Source organism: Phyllostomus hastatus, unplaced genomic scaffold, assembly GCF_019186645.2.
Source record: "Phyllostomus hastatus isolate PE091 unplaced genomic scaffold, TTU_PhHast_1.1 phas_contig_80, whole genome shotgun sequence".
NCBI lineage: Eukaryota > Metazoa > Chordata > Mammalia > Chiroptera > Phyllostomidae > Phyllostomus > Phyllostomus hastatus.
Window position 1 is genome coordinate 12,051,260 of NW_025333960.1, and position 20,850 is coordinate 12,072,109.

The 20,850-nt window shown below is 38.3% G+C and overlaps 1 protein-coding gene across 1 annotated transcript in view; it reads left to right on the top strand.

The window, feature by feature from the left end:
* The window catches only part of L3MBTL4 (L3MBTL histone methyl-lysine binding protein 4), a 418,336-nt gene that overhangs the window by 65,005 nt on the left and 332,481 nt on the right, over positions 1–20,850 (top strand). Inside the window, exons 2-3 of the mRNA XM_045850314.1 lie at positions 4,884–4,963; positions 5,316–5,417. Coding sequence (XP_045706270.1) covers positions 5,346–5,417 — 72 coding nt within the window. The 5' untranslated portion in view covers positions 4,884–4,963; positions 5,316–5,345. The remainder of the gene's footprint in view (positions 1–4,883; positions 4,964–5,315; positions 5,418–20,850) is intronic.

Sequence of the window (20,850 nt, forward strand, 5' to 3'; positions counted from 1 at the left end):
ACAACCAAGTTTGATTTTCTGTCAGTTCTGGTTGTTTTTTGTTTTTAAATTTGTCGTTGTCCTTCTTTTGGTTGTGTGAGGAGGCACCGTGTGTCTGTCTATGCCTCCATCTTGGCTGGGAGTCCCCAATTAATTGTTTTTTATTTTGAATATAAGTCTTTTGCAAATATTTTCTCCAAATAAGTAGTCCTTTCACTTACTTGATAGTATATTTCTAGCACAGAAAGTTTTTAAAATATTTTTATCCTTTGTTCTTTTTACTATCTTCATCCTTTTCTTTTCATTATTATTATTTTTTATTGTTGTTCAAGTACATTTGTCTCCATTTTCACCACACCACACCCTCTGCCCCACCCTTGATCCTACCCTGTTTGGCTTTGTCCATGTGCCCCTCATACATACATGTTCCTTGTTGACCATTCCTCTATTTTTAAATTTTGTTTTAGTTCACTTTATCTATTTTTCTTTTGTTGTTTGTACTTTGGGGTTATATCCAAGAAACCATTACCTAACCTAAGGGCACAAAGATTTACTCCTGCATTTTCTTTTAAGAGTTTTATAGTTTTAGTTCCTATGTATAATTCTATGAGCCATTTTGAATTAATATTTGTAAAATGGTGTGAATTAGGAGTCCAACTTTATTCTTTTGCATGTGAATATCTATTTGTCCCAGCACCATTTGTTGGAAAAACTATTCTTTTTTTTAAATATATTTTATTGATTATGCTATTACAGTTGTCCCATTTCCCCCCATTCACTCCCCTCCACCCTGCACACCCTCTCCCACCCACATTGCTCCCCTTTAGCTCATGTCCATGTGTCATAAATTCTTTAGCTTCTACATTTCCCATACTATTCTTGCCCTCCCCCTATTTTCTACCTACCATCTATGCTACTTATTCTCCATACCTCTTCCCCCCTCTCCTCCTCCCACTCACCTGTTACCCTCCATGCGATCTCCATTTCTGTGGTTCTGTTCCTGTTCTAGTTGTTTGCTTAGTTTCTTTTTGTTTTTGTTTTAGGTGTGGTTGTTAGTAATTGTGAGTTTGCTGTCATTTTACTATACATGTTTTTTTTATCTTCTTTTTCTTAGATAAGTCCCTTTAACATTTCATAAAATAAGGACTTGGTGATGATAAACTTCTTTAACTTGACCTTATCTGAAAACTATTCTTTGCTTACCAAATTATCTTGGCATCTTTGCTGAACATTATTTAACCGTAGATGTGTGGGTTTATTTCTAGAACATCAATCTATTCCTTTTTTTTTATGTATATCGTTATGCCAGTATCATATTTTCTTGATTACTGTAGCTTTGTAGAAAGTTTTGAAATCAGGAAGTAACTTTATTTATTTATTGCATGATTGCTTTGCCTATTCTGGTTTTTTGCATTTTCACTTGAATTTTAGGATGAACTTTTAAAGTTCTGCTAAAAAGCCAGTTGGGATTTTCATAGAGTTTGCATTGAGTCTGAAATCAAATTGGGGAATATCGCCATTTTTAAATTAATTTTTTGAACCTGTGAATAGGAATATCTTTCATTTATTTTCTTCATTAATGTCTTTTTACAATATTTTGTAGTTTTTAGTTTACAAGTCTTGTATTCTTTTGTTAAATTTATGTGGAGGATACTGGCCAGCAGTATCCATCCCTGCTGCGGATGCTCATCAAAACACGAGAAAAACATACACAGGGACAACCACGTCCTGTGGGGAATTAGGGACAGAACGGCCACTCTCTCTAGTAGAGAACACTCTGAGTCCGCACCTGAGTAGGCTTTTATTAAGAATACAGACACAGTTTGTGGATTACAGTCTGGCAGGGAGGATCAGAAGGAATAGGTAGTTTTCAAAGGGACTGACAGAACTCCTGCTGGGATTCTGGGCAGAGTTTGGGGTTTATCACTTAAAAAGACTACAGGACCTAAAAGGCTAGTTTCGTTTCCTGCCTGTGCCTTCATATTCTAATTCAATAGCATCCTCCAAGAAGCAGATCTCACAGGACCTTGCATATTCTATGTCCCAGGCCTGATTACCCCAGAGGTCCACAGTTTCTGGTCTGGGCTGCACTGCCCCTGTTATTTCCGCAGGCCTGAGTCAGGCAGAGGAGACAAAGGCAGCAGGGAGACTTGGATTTCTCACAACTAAGAACAAGGACTCAGGCTTTGACAAAGCTGAGGGGGCAGGGGTCGATGTCGATTACCCCTTCATTTCTACAGCCCCAAATCTCTTTCCTGAGGCCTCCATGTGAACATGCCTGTCCTAGGCAATCCCCCTGCCCCCGTGGGAAATCTCACCCGTCATTGTCTAACTGATCAAGCATTGGAGGCAAGGCACAGAACAGGCAGCGTTCATGTCAGGGAAATAAGTTTTGTCTCCTTAGTGGCTCCTGGTCCGGAGGTCTCTCACTCAGCCTTAGCCATGGGGGATTACAGCCTCCTGAGACCAGGCAGGGCAGACCCCAACAACAAATTTATACTTTTTTTTTATCCTATTATAGATGGAATTGTTTTAATTTATTCTGGGCTTATTTGCTCATGGATAGAAATACAACTAATTTTTGTATATTGATCTTGTCTTCTGAATCTTGCTAAACTCACTTATAGTTCTAATATGTTTTTAGTTGATTCCTTAGGATTTTTTATAGTCATGTATCATATACCAATGTTTTGATTATTGATAGACCTCATGAGATGATAATGGATTATAAGCAAAAATTTGTTAGCGATGTTGAAGGAAAAACCTGGACCTGACTGAAAGCTGAATTTACTATTAGCTGTAGATGGTTTAAATAGATGAGGAAGTTCAACATAGTGTTTCCTTAAACAATCCTTTTGATTTACGTAAGATCATTACTGATGTAACCTCTCTCCTTCTGATTTTAGTAATTTAAATTTTATCTTTTTTTGTTTGTCTAAAAGTATGTCATGTTTGTTTATCTTTTTGGCTACACTTTCAATTGCAAGGGTTTTTAACTTTTTAATATTGAGCTTCCACCAGCCCTGGGGTATTGCTAGTTGTGAAATGCAAGACAGCCTTGGCAGTGCTTATGTCTTGTGCAGTCATATGTTGCTAAACACATCAAGTCTAAGCTGTTCATTTGCATAGGTGTTGAGAGTATTACTGGCAGTTAGGCATCATAAATTGTATTTACATGCTACAAAATGACTGTGATGTTATTGAATTTAGTAGGTAAGTAACTGTGTTAAGAATAAAAATATCATCTGACTAGAAGCAAATGGATATGAGGAAGTGTTTTTTATATATAAAAGAGAAAGGGAAATGAGTTAAGTTTGAGAGCTATGTGCAGTCTAGTCATAAAGCTTTCTAAAAGGAGTAATGTGTGGATCAAAAACTAATATTCATCATACTTCAGATATTTGAGGCTTCTCTGTAATTCAGAGACATGCTTATGCAGTTGGAACAAACACATGGAGAGTCTGCCCTGAGCCAAGCGCTGTCTGGACCAGCTATTTTCAACCATTTTCCTCCCATGGCACACATACACTAATTACTAAAATGCTGTGGCACGCCTAATATATATTTTTTGCTGATCTGACAAAAAAGTGGTATAATTTTGATTCATTCACACCAGATGGCTATTGTTGTTTTGGCTGTTGTTATTTTTTTTTTATTTGAAAATCTGAGGGAAAAAAATATCAGAACCCCTGACTGAATAGTTAGGTATTGTATGCTTTAAAAATTCTTGTGGCCACAGCACGCTGGTTGAAAATCACTGATCGAGACAGTAAAGAATAAGGCTCACAATTTTTGTCATGAGGGGAAAAATATCTACAAATAAAAATATAGTATAAAGTGTTTAATGCTGTGGCAAAGATAAGTATAGATATAATGAATTTTAAGTAAGATACACTTGGTCTGTTGGGAGCAGAAAGTAATAAGTAAGGAAGTCTTTCCTCAAGGATATGAAGTCTCTTAGTTGACTCACAAAGGATGAGTAAGAGAGAGGTTGAAAAAGAGCTGGGTGAGTAGTAGGGAAAGTATTCAAGGTTGAGGGACTAGCAAAAGTGTGGGTCTGAGAAGCAGCAAGCATGTAAGTTTTCCAAACTTCTGCAAGACTCTTGGATTGACTGGAGCACAAGATTGGAAGTGGCCAGGGAATTAATAGGAATAGAGGGAGAAGATGAATTAAAAAAATGTTCAGTAGATTAAAACTCAGCAGAACCTGGTGACACAGTATAGGGTGTGATGTAAAGGGATGAAATGATATTAACTCCTAGGCCTTTGGTTCAGGCAAAGTCAGGCTGGCATTAGCCCCCAAAATGTCCTTCTTTGAATTAGGAAAAGATGCATTTTCTTCTTGGCAGATGGAAATGGCATGTGTGCAGAACCCAGGATGGGTTTCAGCTTCCATTTGCCCCTTAGCTTGATGGTCTTGTGTAGTCCACAGTATGAACAACTATAAGGGGCAGATATGGGCCAATGAGTGGCCAGCAACGTCATTAGTGCAATCAGGAAGAGAGGGTAGAATTGGGAGGCAGTGAGAGGGGAAATAATGAACTCAGCTTTGAATATATTTAGTTTGTAACATTTAGGGTCATTTCTTCAGGTGGAAATATCAGGGAAGAAGTTGGATATATGATTCTAAAATATTTGGGACTATAAATGGTTTAGGTCTATTAAATTTTTTACAAATTATATATCTATTGTAGTTAGAATTATTCAAAGTGAATGACTTTTTGAATTATAACTTGAATAATACTTGAATAGTACTAGTGGATGGTTTTCCAAATGGTTAGCCTGCTTTACCAGAAAAGTCATTCCAAATAATTTTTCGAAGACTGTCTACCACTGTTTATTAATGTACTGCAGAATGGTCTTGATAAATTTGATTGGTAAAAAAATTATTTTCTCTGTTCCAGATTGCTGGGCTATGCCTTGTATGACTAAGACATCTTACCAAGATTACCTTTGCTTTGACACTTGAGGACAGTCAGACCATGTGAGTATAGAATCTGTACAGGCAAATTGCAGCGAATCCTAATTGGTTAGATCAGCTAAGTAAAAAAACATAAATTTTGTGACAGATAAGACCAAAAGAAATAATGCCTATTTTCTTTGTGATATAAATTCTAGATGAGGTAGAAAATTCATCTCTTTTCCCCATTAACTTAATATTACACTAGGGGCTATAAAATCAACATTGAAATTTTTATGTCAACTCATTTATCAAGGTATTTATGGCAACCAATTATAAGAAGTGTAATTGAAAGCATGTTTTTATTTTTGGTTTTGTTTTTGTACTTCTAAAAGAACAAAAACCTCTGAACTTTTTATGTGGCACTGTTTTGCAGAAAACACTGCTAAGGAGTGCTAAAGCGGCAATGAAACAGCCCAACAGGAAAAGGAAGCTTAGTATGGATTCCAAAGAGCAACAGAATCAGGATGGGTGCTTGGTAAGATGTCAGTTCCAGAACCCTTCCTTGCAGTTTGTGCTCAGGGTGGGAGTTCACACAGTAATTGTATAGTTAGTGTAACCACAATGGAGATGTTTTGTTGAAACTGATTCATTCTGGTTGAGTTTTATGTATAGTGGTATAGAATATAAGTATCATTACAGTGTGGTATATTTTAAAAGTGAAAGGAGGCCTTTTGTTTTAGAAAGATGGAAGTAATTGATCATTGTCAAATAAGGGAAAGAGATTGTGAACTACAGAGGGTTGTATTTATCAGGGTTCTGCAGGGAAACAGAACTGGTAGTAGTTGGGAGTCCTGTCACATTTCCTGTTCACAGTTTCTGTCCCTACTTGGTAATGATGTATTATATGTATGTGTATGTAGGTATACATATTTATGGAGAAAGAGAGAGAGATTGAGATTTATTTCCAAGAATTGACTCATGAAATTGTAGGGGCTGGCATCTGAAATCTACAGGGCAGGTAGGCAGGGTAGAAACCCGGAAAAGAGTTGATGTTGCTGTCTTGATTCCAGAGGCAGTCTGGAGGCAGCATGCCCTCTTCCTCAGGTGGGATCAGTCTTTTATCTCATAAGGCCTTTAACTGATTGGTTGAGGCCTATCCACAGTGTGGAGGGGAACCTGCTCTACTCAGTCTAGTATTTAAATGTTCATTGTATCTAAAAAACACCTCACAGGGGCATTTTGACAGCTAGAGGGTATAGTGTGCATCATGCCTTTAGTTAGCTGTGCTGTGTGCTTGTGACAACTTTTTGTATTCCTACATATTTCAAGGTGGGCAGAAGTGAGCAGGAGAACTCCATGGTGACTGTGTTCAGCTTAGCGGGACATTAGAGCCTTCTCATTGTGTCATGGGTTCTCATTATTCATTTGGGCGTGGGTGTGGGCTTGGGGGACTTCATGTGGATCTTGGTTATACATTCATACATTGCAGTTGGTGAAGTGACACAGTGTTATAAATTCTTTGGTTCAATGCCAGGCTAGGTGTGGTTTGTTGAACTCCACACATTAAATGAGACATGTCGAGTGATGATATGATCCATGTTTGGTTTTAAGATGTTAAATATAGGTCTGTATCAAGCTATAGAGCTGTTTTTCTTCTCACCTCCCTCAGGATCAGCCACACTGGGAGGTGGGGTGGTTAATGTGGGGCTGAGGTCCAGTTCCCCTTGGGATCCAGATTGGTTTAATCTCCTAGACCAGTTCCATGAGAATTTAGTGCTGTAAATGTATCCTGGAGACCTTACCCTCTAAGAGGTTGCTTGGACCAGGCTTTGGGAGTTCTACACCTGTCTCAGGTTTGTGAGGATGCCATTCTTTTCAGTACTTTTGTTTTGCTGTGTCGTGCCCTCTGAAGAAACAGTATTTGATGTGTTCCAAGTTATTTTTAGGTAGTTAATTCTCCAGCAGTGGTCTTCAGACCAGCAGCATCAGCGTCACCTGGGGTTTGTTAGAAATGTAAATCCTTGGGCTTCACTCCAGACTGGGTGAATCAGACTCTGGAGGTGGAGTTTACTAAGCCCTCCTGGTGATTCTGATACATGCTCACGTTTGAGAACACTGTCCTAGGGAAATAGCTAGACACATCTCACCTACTAGTTGTGCTGTAGTTGTAAGTGATAATGGCTGTTGCATATTTATTTTTTTAGTTTAATATTTGAGACCACCTCTTTTTTCCAACATATTTTCTTCCTTTTCTTAGTATTATTTGTCTTTAAATTATTACTGCCCCTTCACAGCACTTCAGTTATTTTGCCTTATGATATGGATATTTAACCTGCTGTATCTTTTGTATTGGCACAAATCCAAATTTTCTCTTATACCCCGACTCAGTTTCTGACTCAATGGTGATGCTTTTATCATTATTTCCATCCCATTTGGGATTTTCCCTTGTTGAACTCCAAAACTGCTCAATACTTACTCAGGCACTGTTTCAGCATTGTGCCTTGCATAGCTGGATTTCTAAAACTATCTGTTGAATGATATTCTCAGTGTTAATGACATCTTCATGTAAATGGGCTTCTTTGATCAATAATAAGAAAATGACTTAAAGGACCATATTACTAAATTGAGCTTTGAGGTCTTTGGAACATATAATTATTCTAAAGGATGTCCACATGAGATGATTGAAAAGATGTAACCCTAGCTGGTGTGGCTCAGTGGATTAAGCACCAGCCTGTGAACCAAAGAGTTGCAGCTTCAATTCCCAGTCAGGGCACATGCCTGGGTTGTGGGCCAGGCCCCCAATAGGGGGTGCATGAGAAGCAACCACACATTTGATGTTTCTCTCCCACTTTCTCCCTCTCTAAAAAACAAATAAATGAAATCTTTTTTAAAAATGTACATTTAGGATGAATTGTGCATTACACTGTCAGTTTGAGGCTCATTGCCAGTTACAGTGTCCTTTTTCATTAGGTAAATTTAATAGTTTAATACAATAAGCAAGTTGACTTCTGTGGCTGCATGCACTGGAGAGAAAGGGGTTCAGTCCTGTTTGAGTTCAGTCACTATAATCATGTTTGAATTTTGATTGAAATGTCAGTAACATCCTTTACTTTCTGTGTTACCCTTGTGATTTTATAAGTGACTTTTTCAGTCAACTAAGCAAAAGAGCATGGCAGATTAAATAAAACATCAAACTAATTAACAATTGGCTGCATTCTAAACATCTGCTTTTGAAACAGTAATTTAATATCTTAGGTATCAAATAATTTTTACATGCTGATCTTAATGTGTGTCAGTGATGTCTTCCTAGACTAATATTTTCTATTTCTTCATAGAATTTCAAAAATATTTATTTATATCTTTCAAAATGGAGGCACATAGTCAAAAATTCAAATAGTACAGACAGGTATTAAAATAAGAATGTAAATTCTTTGTTCCTACTAACACATGTTGCTAACCTCTAAATCTTTTCCTAAAGGTGTGACTACTGTTTATATTTTCTTTTGTACCTATATAGGAATCAAAAACAACAACAAAAGCTAAAAATCCCCTAAGCCCTTTATGCGCATATTCACACATACATCATACACACGTGCATTCAAATTGGTTTACATTCTATTTCTTGTTCCATGTCTTGCTTTTTTTGCACTCAAACATGTGTATCTTGGAGATTGAGATCTTGTCATTGTTTTCAATGGTGCACAGTATTTCCTTCTGTGAATGTATCATAATTTATTTTAAAAATGTGCTACTGTAAACATTTAGGTGATTTTTATTTTTGTTGTTATACACAATATTACAACCAGTGTTCTTTCATATATCTTGGCATACTTTTGTAGTTGGTTCATAGATAAAATTTTACCAGTAGAATTATCCTGAAGAATACGTGCATTTAAAGTTTTGATAAGCCTTTTATATCATCTTCTAAAGAAATCATCCCAATTTATACTTTCTATGACAGCATCTGTGAGAGTGCCTCTTTACCTTAAAACTTGTGACATCTTTGTTTTTTTTTAAACCTACTGAGTGGATGAACTTCCACTTACCACACTCATCTTTAGGGTGCTGCCATAGTCTTGAAGTCAAGTGCTTCCCTGCCCTGTTAGACTTCTTAACATATGCTCTTTCCTGACATCCAAAACAAACACAAGTGTTATTTATGGTGCTGTTTGCCTGCCTTTTCCACCCACCACCTTTAGAATTGACTGGGATGTGATAAGAAGGAAACTAAGCTTTCTGTTTTTTTTTTTCAAGGTGATTTCATAGATGTTTGCTGTGTACCTGGGTGTTCTGGGCATAAAAAGTATATGTAGGCTATAAAATTTCAAATTTCTTAAAATGCAGCTTTCTCAAATAAGAAATTTTATTTGTCTATACAAGTATAGAGTATGTAGTCTCTAACTGTGTATATAAATATCTGATAAGGAAAAAAATGTTAGCTACCATTCTTCCTCTCCTGCTGAATTCCTCAAAATTTATGAATCTTATGTAACTGATGAATTATGAGCTTTGATAAATGGAAATACAAGACATTATATATTGTCTAAAGGGTCTTAGTATTGCTGAATGAAAGAGCAGTAACTTGTCTAGAGTAATGCAGTACAACTAAGTACTTAAGCACATTAGTGCTGTAAGGCACATTCAACCTTCAGAAAAAGGTGGGATCATTTGGGGCTTGTGTCTGACCTTGAATGATAAAAAGTAGGATGTATATGTTTAATGCTTTTATTTATTTAATAAGTAAAATATTTATTTATGTATATTTAATTCTGTTGTAACAAATGACACTTAAATCTAAACTGGCAAAATGTTATATGAGAGAATACAACTTATTTGCATTTTAACATCCAGATGCTCTCTCTAGGCAACTAAACTTGAGAGGTAAGAAAGTTGAAGGGTATAGCAGGGATCATCTGGGCCAAGGAGCAGCAAGAGCAGAGGTATGGGGTTGATAGCAAATATGACACATGTGATATGATGAGATTATAATGACTTGAGCAGATGTTGCTCTTGGCAGTTTTGTAAAATGAGTGTTGGGCTGTGGGATCAGAATATTTGCATTTTAGTTTTTGGCTCTGGTGGTCATTAGTTCTCTGACCAAGGACAAGTCCTTCGCCAAACTGGGGGCTCAGCTTCTTTGGTTGTAGAACAAGACCCTTAGATTAGAAGATATTTAAGGGTCTTTCCATTTCAATAACTCTGAGCTATGGTACACATGAAGTAGTAAGATGACTAGTGTGGATCTGGGTGGTCGAGCTTAGAGGGTCTTAAAGGCAGAGCAGAAGGAGTTATACTTGATATTGTGGCAGCTGTACTTGATAGACTGACAAGATAGGCCATGGTTGCCTTCAACTTGGGCATAGAGTAATGAGATCTATTTCGTAATATTCTTTTTTTATATATTTTTATTTTTTGGATATATTTTATTGTTTATGCTATTTCAGTTGTCCCAATTATTCCCCCTTCACCCCCCTCCACCCAGTATCTCCCATTCCCTTCCGCAGTATCCACCCCCCCTTGGCTCATATCCATGGGTCATGCATATAAGTTCTTTGGCTATGCCATCTCCTATACTGTTAACATCCCCCTGCCTATTCTGTAACTACCTATTTGTACTTCTTTTTTTAAATATATTTTATTGATTATGCTATTACAGTCGTCCCATTTTCCCCCCTTCACTCCTCTCCACCCTATATACCCTTTCCCACCCATATCCCCCACTTTAGTCATGTCCATGTGTCATACTTGTAAGTTCTTTAGCTTCTACATTTCTCATACTATTCTTACCCTCCCCCTATCTATTTTCAACCTACAATCTATGCTGCTTATTCTCTGTACCTTTTCCCCCTCTCTCCACCTTCCACTTCCCTATTGCTAACCCTCCATGTGATCTCCATTTCTGTGGTTCTGTTCCTGTTCTAGTTGTTTGCTTAGTTTCTTTTGATTTTGCTTTAGGTGTGGTTGTTAATAATTGTGAGTTTGCTATCCTTTTACTATATATGTTTTTTCTGTATCTTCTTTTCTTAGATAAGTCCCTTTAACATTTCATAAAGTAAGGGCTTGGTGATGATGAACTTCTTTAACTTGACCTTATCTGAGAAGCACTTTATCTGCCCTTCCATTTTAAATGTTAGCTTTGCTGGATAGAGTAATCTGGGATATAGGTCCTTGTCTTTCATGACTTGGAATACTTCTTTCCAGCCCCTTCTTGCCTGTAAGGTCTCTTTTGAGAAGTCAGCTGACAGTCTGATGGGAACTCCTTTGTAGGTGACTGTCCCCTTATCTCTTGCTGCTTCTAGGATTCTTTCCTTCATTTTTACCTTGGCTAATGTAATTATGATGTGCCTTGGTGTGTTTCTTCTTGGGTCCAACTTTTTGGGGGCTCTCTGAGCTTTCTGGACTTCCTGGAAGTCTATTTCCTTTGCCAGAATGGGGAAGTTCTCCTTTATTATTTGTTCAAATATGTGTTCAATCTGTTGCTTTTCCTCTTCCCCTTCTGGTACCCCTATAATTCAGATGTTGGAACATTTAAAGATGTCCTGGAGGTTCCTAAGCTTCTCGTTTTTTTGAATTCTTATTTCTCCATTCTTTCCTGTTTGGTTGTTTTTTTCTTCCTTCTGGTCCACTCTATTGTTTTGAGTCCCAGTTTCCTTTTCATCACTATTGGTTCTCCGTCTTCCTCCTCCGCATCTTCCTTCATCTCTTTTATGGTAACCTGCATTTCTTCATCTAATTTGCACCCAAAATCAACCAATTCTGTGAGCTTCCTGATCACCAGTGTTTTGAACTGTGCATCTGATAGATTGGCTATCTCTTAGTCGCTCAAAAGGATGAGTCCTGGGGCATTGATCTGTTCTTCTGTTTGAGACATGCTCTCTCTCTCTCTCTTTTGGTCTGGTCACTCCTGTTATGGTGAGGGGTGGAGCCTTAGGTGTTCACCGGGGCTGGTCACCCCAGTTGCTAGATTATGACGTTTTATGTGGGGGCGGGGGTGAATAATGGCGGTAGCTCCATTCTCCTGGGACCTCAGTCCCTTCTCTGGGATCCTGGATTGTGTGCTCTGCCCTGGTCCACAATTGCCGCCTCACTGGGTCTGCCAGCTGCCGCTGCGTACTCAAGGTCCACCCGCTGCGATCTTGTGTGCCCCACATGCCTTTTGCACTCCCTGTTGCTTTATGCGCCCAGTTTGCCCTGTTCTCCGCGTGCCTTGACCCGCACCCGGCTGCTCCTCTCCACCCCTCCTACTGGTCTGGATGAACGGGTCTACTTCAACTTCTTGGCTATTCGACTTCCATTCAGATAAATTCTTTGTCAGTTCTGGGTGTTATTCAGCTTCTAAATTGTTGTTGTTCTAATCTTGGTCGTGCGTGGAGGTACAGTGCGTCCATCTATGCCTCCATCTTGCCGGAAGTCCTCTATTTTGTAATATTCTTAAATAGATATTGAGAAATTGTTTAGGGTGGAATTATTTTAGTTTTTCTTTTTCTTTTTAGTTTCTTATTTTCAGTAGTTCTAAGTTTTTTATTATTTTGTTACCCTATACATGACTAATAATAGTTTGTATCAGCCAATGAAATTCATTTGTATGTGGAGGACTTATAGAAAGGTGTTAATAAGGCTATTTTAGATATTTTCCCCTTTTTTTTGTTTTATAAATCTTAGGAAACACCATTTTAAAATTCACCTGTGATTTTTATTTTATTTTATTCAGGTATGGTGAGGCTAACAGATCAAGAGACAGCTGCCATTGAAAAGAGAGTTTGTAGCTCACATTTCCCAAGAATAGGGGGCACATCACAGGATGGAGGACCATTTGGGGAAGGACCAAAGTTGGTCAGGAGGCAGAAGGAGTGAAGGGAAAATGTAGGCAAAAAACCTTTATTGTGTTTTTTATTTATTTTTTATTTTTGAAATTTTAATTTTTAAAGTATTTTTATTGATTATGCTACTATAGTTTTCCCACTATTTCCCCCTTTATCCCTCATCCACCCTGCATCCCCCAGCCCTCCAGTATGAACTAAGGTTTTCCCCCGCTTAGTTCACATCCATGTATTGTACACATAAGTCCTTTGAGTCCTCTGTTTCCTATACCATTTTTCATCTCTCCCTGTCTATTTTATATCTACCAACTATGCTTCTTCTTCCTTGTACCTTTCCCCCCTATTTCTCCCTTCCTCCACCCCACTGAAATCTCTGCATGTGATGTCCATTTCTCTGATTCTGTTCCTGTACTGGTTGTTTGCTTAGTTTTTGTTTTTGTTGTTTTTTTTTTCTTTTAGGTTCAATTGTTGATAGTTGTGAATTTGTTATTTTTATTGTTCATATTTTTTATCTTCTTTTTCTTAGATAAGTTCTTTTCCCATTTCATATAATAATGGTTTGGTGATGATGAACTCCTTTAACTTGACCTTATCTGGGAAGCACTTTATTTGCCCTTCCATTCTAAATGAAAGCTTTGTGGGACAGAGTAATCTTGGATATTGGTCCTTACCTTTCATGACTTCAAATATATCTTTCCAGCCCCTGCAAGGTTTCTTTTGAGAAATCAGCTGATAGTTTGATGGGAACTCCTTTGTAGGTAAGTCTCTCCTTTCCTCTTGCTACTTTTAAGATTCTCTCCTTATCTTTAATCTTGGGTAACTTAATGATGATGTACCTTGGTGTGTTCCTGTTTGGGTCCAACTTCTTTGGGACTCTCTGGGCTTCCTGGACTTCCTGGAAGTCTGTTTCCTTTGCCAGATTGGGGAAGTTTTCCTTCATTATTTGTTCAAATAAATTTTCAATTTCTTGCTGTTGTTCTTCACCTTCTGGCACCCCTATAATTTGGATATTGGAATGTTTCAGGCTGTCCCAGAGGTTCCTAAGTCTCTCTTTGTTTTTTTGAATTCTTGTTTCTTCATTCTGTTCCTGCTGAATGTTTATTTTTCTCTTTCGTTCCAAATCATTGCTTTGAGTCCTGGTTTCCCTCCTATCACTGTTGGTTTCCTGAATATTTTGCTTTATTTCATTTTGGGTACCTTTCATTTGTTCTTTCATTTTTCAGACAAGCTCAATCAGTTCTGTGAGCATTTTGATTACCAGAGCTTTAAATTTTCCAACAGATAGTTTGATTATCTCCTCCTCACTTAGCTCTTTTTCTGAAGTTTTGCTTTGTTCTTTCATTTTGACCCTATTTCTTTGTTCAGGGAACCTGTTAAGTTGTAAGGGGATGGGGCCTTAGGTATTCACCAGGTCAGGGCAACCCTCCTTGCTGCTCTGCATTGCTGCCTGTGGGGGAGGGGCCATAGAGGGAACAATGCAGCTTGCTTACTGGGCTCTAGCCCACTTTCTAAGGAACTCTTGTGTGAGACAGGGAGTATCTCCCACTGTGGCAACTGCCATAGTCCACAGTCAACTCTGAGTCTCAGTTTTGCCTTCAGCCAGCCCTGCCCATTTGGTTGGTCACCTCTCTGAGGTTTTTCTGAGCAGGTCCCACCGGTGTGGTCTGGTGCATTGTCATGGATTCTTAGTGGTCTGGTTGTTCTATTTGACTGTTTCTTTAATTCCTTGGTTGTTGGAGCTCCACGCAATTTGATTTTTCTGGCACTTCTGGTTGCTTAGTGATTTTAGATTGGCTGTTATCCTCCTTTTGGTTATGCAAGGAAGTGAAGGGTTTCTACGTATGCCTCCATCTTGGCTGAAACTGTTTATTGTGTTTTTTAAAGGGAGCAAAGAATGGGCAAGGCAGGGTAAGCAAGCCAAACATGTGTAGGGTGGTCTGGGTTGAATAGTTTTCTTGGTCTTTAGTATAGGGACCATCTCTGCTTGTCTAATACCTGGCTGATTTAGGGCATGAGGATAGTGTTCCAGACTGCCAGAGCCTGCAAAAAGAGGCCAGTGGGATATGACCAGGATTAGTTGATTGGCATAGTAAAGACCTGAAATGCCAGCAAGTTGTTTTGCCATCTCTAGGAATTAGCTCTCTCTGAGAGAAACAATCCCTCCTCTGTCCAAAAGTCCCCCAAATGTCAGAGCATCATAAAATATAGAGAAATTTTAAAAATGCATGATTAATACAAATACTATAGAGATATTTAATTTAGAGACTAGCTGTGTTAATGAGTGTTTGAACAAAATGAGAACATTTCCTTCTCTCTGTCTGGATCTGAATTCCAGTAGGGCAATGGAAAGTAATCCTTTCCTGAATTTTCATCTGAAAGGTTAGTTTCATTTATCTTCAGTTTATATCCCACATTGAACCACACCAAAAGAAAATTAGAAAAGTGGACTTGAAACAGCAGGTGAAAGTTACATAGTAGTTTATTACTGGAGTTATTAAATAGGATTTCAGTGTTTTCTATAGTTCATGAAACCAGCAGATTTCACCCTCTGTTCTTGTGGAAGAGGAATAGCAGGGTGCCCCAAAGTCTTTCATTGCTTCAGGGACTCTGTCTGATAGTGCAGGAACGGGGGGCACTATCTGACAGTTCCGAGGCAATGACTTCGAACTGTCCAACACAAATCAGTGGTGAAAATCCTGTGCTTTGCTTCCCTAACTGAAATTCATAGTTACGGAAATGTAGACACTGATTAATTAGAATACATCACTGTAACTTGTAGTAAAGTATATGATGCCTCCAGGGCCATTTTAGTGGTTTTCCCTACTCATAATCCTGTCTTCTGAAATGATGGATTTAAAATTGACAAATGGAAATGTACCATTGCAGAGACTTATTTTCTGTTCCTCAAATCATTCTCTCCTATTTTTTAGAGCACTGTTCCCCCCCCCCAAATTATTTTCAGTTTTGAGAACTAAAGTTCGAAATCTGAGAAATAGTAATGGTTTTATTTTTCTCAATTCATATGATTTCCTTATATGTTCAGTCTGTGAGGATTGGGTAAACTGCTCATTTTTTCTTTTGGTTTTTAAAAATTAATTATCTATTTGTTAATAGCAGTGTTGACTTATTACATTTATGAAATGATTAATTAACTCAGACAGAAGCAAAGAGTATTAAAGGCTGGGAGCTTTGGAGAACATTTAGTCCAGTTCTTTTATTTTACAGATGAGAGAAGTCAGGCCTAGAGAGTATGTGTCATTTGCTCATCAGATCCAGAGAAAACAGCACTTTAGGGGTGGGGTTGGGATTTGGCCTCAGGTTACCCTACTCCAATTTCAGCATTTTTTTCTGCACTACTGTATGATATTAAATCCTTTCTTATTTGCAAAATTGTTAAAAAACATTAGATCAGTATATAATAAGGGAAATGCAAATATATTTTGAAATATAAAACTATGGTCTTTGATGTGTATTCTATAACCTTGATACATCTATAAAAACATATGGATATAAAGAAATCCAGTAATTTAACTCCGAAGTGAGAGGTAATTTATTTTTTTGAGGAATGTATTTCTTCTATCTAGGCAGAATTTCAATAGCAAATAAAGAAGTGTTAACCAAACACCCTAGTCCACTAACTGAGTGACAGACAGCATATTATATATTTCTTTTTATATTTGAATGATACAGTGATTATAAAAATGATTCGGTAGCTGTTGTGCTCACATAATCAACTCTTGAATACTATTTTTTGTTACCATTTCAGTTTTTTGCAGTAGAACCTTTATGAGAAAAGACTTACGTTGTTTTGAATTATGTAAATTTCCCATGTATTGAATGGGGTAAAGAGCTATCAAAGAAAATTAGATCTTATTCAGTTCATCATTTTGCATGTGGTAGAAGAAGGGTGGATAGGATTGGGTTATTGCTTTCCCATGCACCACCCCCCCCCACTCCCCACCCCCACCCCCCAGTAATGACAGCCATTTGACTCATTGTGTGGCCCACAGAACTTCAGCAGAATCATCATCTGGGGGTTTGTTGGAAAATCTTAATCTTGGGCTCCACTCCAGACCTATGGAATCAAGTTCTGCCTTTTAACAAGATTCTCAGGTGGTCATATACATGCTCAAGTTTGAGAAGCACTGGGTTATAGTGCATTTTACCAGGATCCTACCTTATTAATTGCACAAAGATATCCGTGATAACTTTGAATGTGAAATCTGCCAGGCAGAACGTACTGTTCTTGAACTTTGCATTCATGCCTTCATTCAGCAGATGTTTGTTGAGCTAGACTAGGCGTTAGGCTGTGTTTGAGGATAAAAGGTTAAGACACTGTCTGCCTTCAGTAAATTCATCAAAGTGGGCGAGACCAGTAAAACACATAATGGTGGTGCAACGTGATAGGCCCAATAATAGAGATTTGTGTAGGATACTTTCAGGCTTCAGAAGGTTACTCAACTTAGCCTGAGAAGGAGGAAATAGGATTAAAGAAAGTTTCCTGAGCTGACTCCTAAAGGAAAAATAGGTGTGTATTAATTTTGTATTGCCACATAACAAATTACTACAAACTTAACGACTTCAAACACTCATTTATTATTATCTCACATTTTCTGTAGGTTAGACATCCAGGTATGGTTTATATGGATTCTCTGCTCTGGGTCTTAAAGGGTAAAATCAAAGTATTGGCTTGGCTGAGTTACTCTTGGAGCTCAGTGGCCTCCTCCCAGCTCATGTAGTTGTTGGCAGAATTCTGTTCCTTGCAGTTGTAGGATTGCTTTCTTGCTGGCTGATAAGCTGGGGCCACTCTTGGCTCCAACAGGCCCTGTAGTTCCTCTCTACATGGCCCTCTTACAACATGGCAGCCCACTTTTCCAAGGCCAGCAGGAGACCCTTTTATTCCAGTCAGCTGAGGTGGAGTCATATATGGTAATACAACCAGGGAGTTACTGCGCCACTACCTTTGCTGTATTCTGAGGTCTAGAAGCAAGTGTCAGATTTCACCCCACTCAGGGGAGGAGATTCTACAAGGGCATGGTTCATTTGGGGTCATCTGAGAACCTTCTCTGCCAAAAAGGGATTAAGCTGGTGGAGGAGAAAGTGTGGGTAAAAAAAGCTGCAGAGTGAGTTCAGGGTACTTTGCAGGGGGTAAGAAGAGGCTTTGAATATAAAATGATGAATTCATCTTGTAAGTATTTAGTTTCAGGAGCTTGTAGGGCATCCAGATGAAGCTTTATCCGGGGACTTTGGATCTACACATTTGAAACAATGGAGGGAGTTACAGATCCATTGGTTGTCGTGTTTGTGAAACTGACAGTGGACTGGATGGCATGGGGTGGGGGGGGCGTGACAGACACAGACAGTAGGTGAGATGGAGCCTCAGAAGAGTGGCCATGTTAGTTTGCTTAGGGAGAGGGGCTGAGGCAGGCAGGCGAAGGTGAGCCCAGAGCAGTGCAGGGAGAATAGGAACTGCAGTGCTATCACAGTCAGGGTGAGAATGTGGTAAGGAGCAGGAAACAGCAGAGTAAACCCAGTCTTTCCTTTGTCCTCAATCACCTATTCAACAGATGGTGGACTGTCAAATGATGGCTAGTCAGTGCATAAACATCAGAAATTGTATTTGATGATGTTTACCCTGAAAACCCAGCACAGTTCTTGGCCTATAAATACATTTAATAAGTAAAAAAAAATAGATAATTATTTCAGTTCAGGTTTTAAGATCTTGACTTTTCTTTTGGAATTCTTATTTCATCAGAGATTTTGTTCATTTGAGATATGTTTCTTCAGGCAGTAAACACAAATAGGCAGGCTAACTTAATATTAAATACAGGATATGTCTTAGCAATTCAAAATCTGGCAAAATAACTGTAATAGCTACCATGAGAGCCTGCCATATGTCATGTGCTGTAATAAGGCTTTACCTGTGGATCTCTAATTCTTAAAATGATCCAGTAAAGAAGTTATGATTATCTTCTTATTAACTTATGATTATCTTAAGACACAGATTAGGAAACTGAGGCTCACAGAGAAGTAAAGGCAGTGGTACTGGACTAGAAGAACTAAACAAATGAAGAGACAAGCCAGGAGGAGGAGGAAATGCTCATGGAGTTCGGTGTATAATACACACATCCTAGGCAGATGAGCAGGAGAAGAACTATTCAATAAGTGGTCTTGGGACAACTGAATGGTTACCTGGGCAAAAATATTGTGACTTTACCTCATATCGTGTCCTAGAACAAATTCAGATTTATCAAAGGTTGAAATGTAAGAAATAAGCTATAGGTGTAACAGACAAACAAAGGAGAAGGCTTATGATCTGGGAATTAAGAATAATTTTCTGTTACCTAAATCTAGAAGCCATAAAGGAAAACTGTTACAGTTTCATTTCTTTTGGTCCACAGGCTGGTGCTCAATCCACTGAGCCACACAGCCAGGGCAATAGTTTCATTTTTTAAAAGAAACAAACAACAAAAATCTCTGCATATTAAAAACTGCCATAAGAAAAGGGGAATGATAAGCTGGAAAAAAATAAATGATGCATCTCATATTGTGCCTCGGCCCGCGAGGCAGTCAACGGGGTCCGCCGATATACCTGCAACGGATGAAAAGGGATGGGACAGGAGGCGTAAAGAACGACAGCAAGACAAAGGATTCTGATCAAGCTGCCGATTTATTTTAAAAATGGGGGGAGTTATATAGAGGAGGATAGAGGAAGGCAGAAAAGGGAAGTAGCTTTGATTGGCGGACCTGGGGCGTGCTCTTAGCTGGGATTGGCCAGGGGGCGCGTGATAGACGCGTGATCAAGGCACGGATTGGTGTGCCGCCCGTGTGCTCAGGCTAGGCACCTGCAATGCTTCTGACCGCAGATATCCTGTTGTGCAAGCGCAATTTCCATCTTTGGTTGCATCAGCCTGCTTCAGGCTCATCCCAGCCCCCAACAATATTGTAGAAAAAGGAATAATCTTTCTGATTTATTAAGAACAAAATATGAATAATCATTCCAACAGAAAAATGGACCAAATATATAAAGAGCTATTTCATGGAAAAGGAAATACAAATGGCTTTTAAGTACACAAAGTAATCTTCAACTTCCTCATAGTGAAACAAGTATAAATTAAAACTAGAGTGAGATATCATATTTCACTTGCCATCTTGGCAAAATTCTAAAAATTTGATAACACACTCTTTCCTCCTGGCAGTGGGAAAACAGGTCTTGATCTGAGGCTTAGGGCAGAGCCCTAAGCGCAGGGCTCTACGAGGTTTGGTGGAGCAGCTCCTGTGGAGCCCAACTTGGTGGTGCTTCTCAGCAGGAAAATGCAAGCCTCTACTTCTGAGAAGTCATTCCATAGATATCCTTGCACATATGCCAAGGACATATGTGCTGATTTTTCACTGCAGCTTTATATGATTGGAAAAAAGATAGGAAACAACCTAAACATTCATGAATATGAAGCCAGCTAAACAAATCATGTAATATCCAGTCAGGATAATGCTGTGTAGCTATGGAAGAACAATGCTCTTCATAACATGATAATGATCTCTGAGGTATTTGTTAACTGAAAGAGAAGTAGAAAACAGTATTATGATGTGATACCTTTTGTGCACAAGAGCAGGAAAATAAAATCTATATTTATGTTTCCTTGTATATGTATAAAGAAAATTTTGCAAGAATATATTAGAATCTAATAACAGTGATTATGTGTTGGCCAGATGGGGGAGGACAGGTAGGAAAGTTTTCACTGTTTTATTTGTTTCTGTGTACAGGAGTACATTTTTACTTTGAACCAAATGAACTCAAAAACTAAAATTACATATACAGAAAGATAGCAAGCTAAGGCATCTCAGTGAATCTGTCACACTCAGATGTGGCTTTGTAGGCAAATAGCAGCCTGAGACAGTCATTTTCAAACTTGTTGGTTTGCTTTACCCACCAATAAGGAAACTTTGTTATTTTATCTTGATACATGTGGTTTATTTGTCTATTTAAGAATTACATGTTTTACTTAGTATATTAAAGCCATGGCCTAAAAAAGAAACTAAAAATAGTATAATATAAAAATGAAATTAATATTATTTTTTTATTACTTAAAGATGAGTTTTCCCTCACCAAAATATTAATATGCATGATTCTTTTTTGGAAGCCTGATT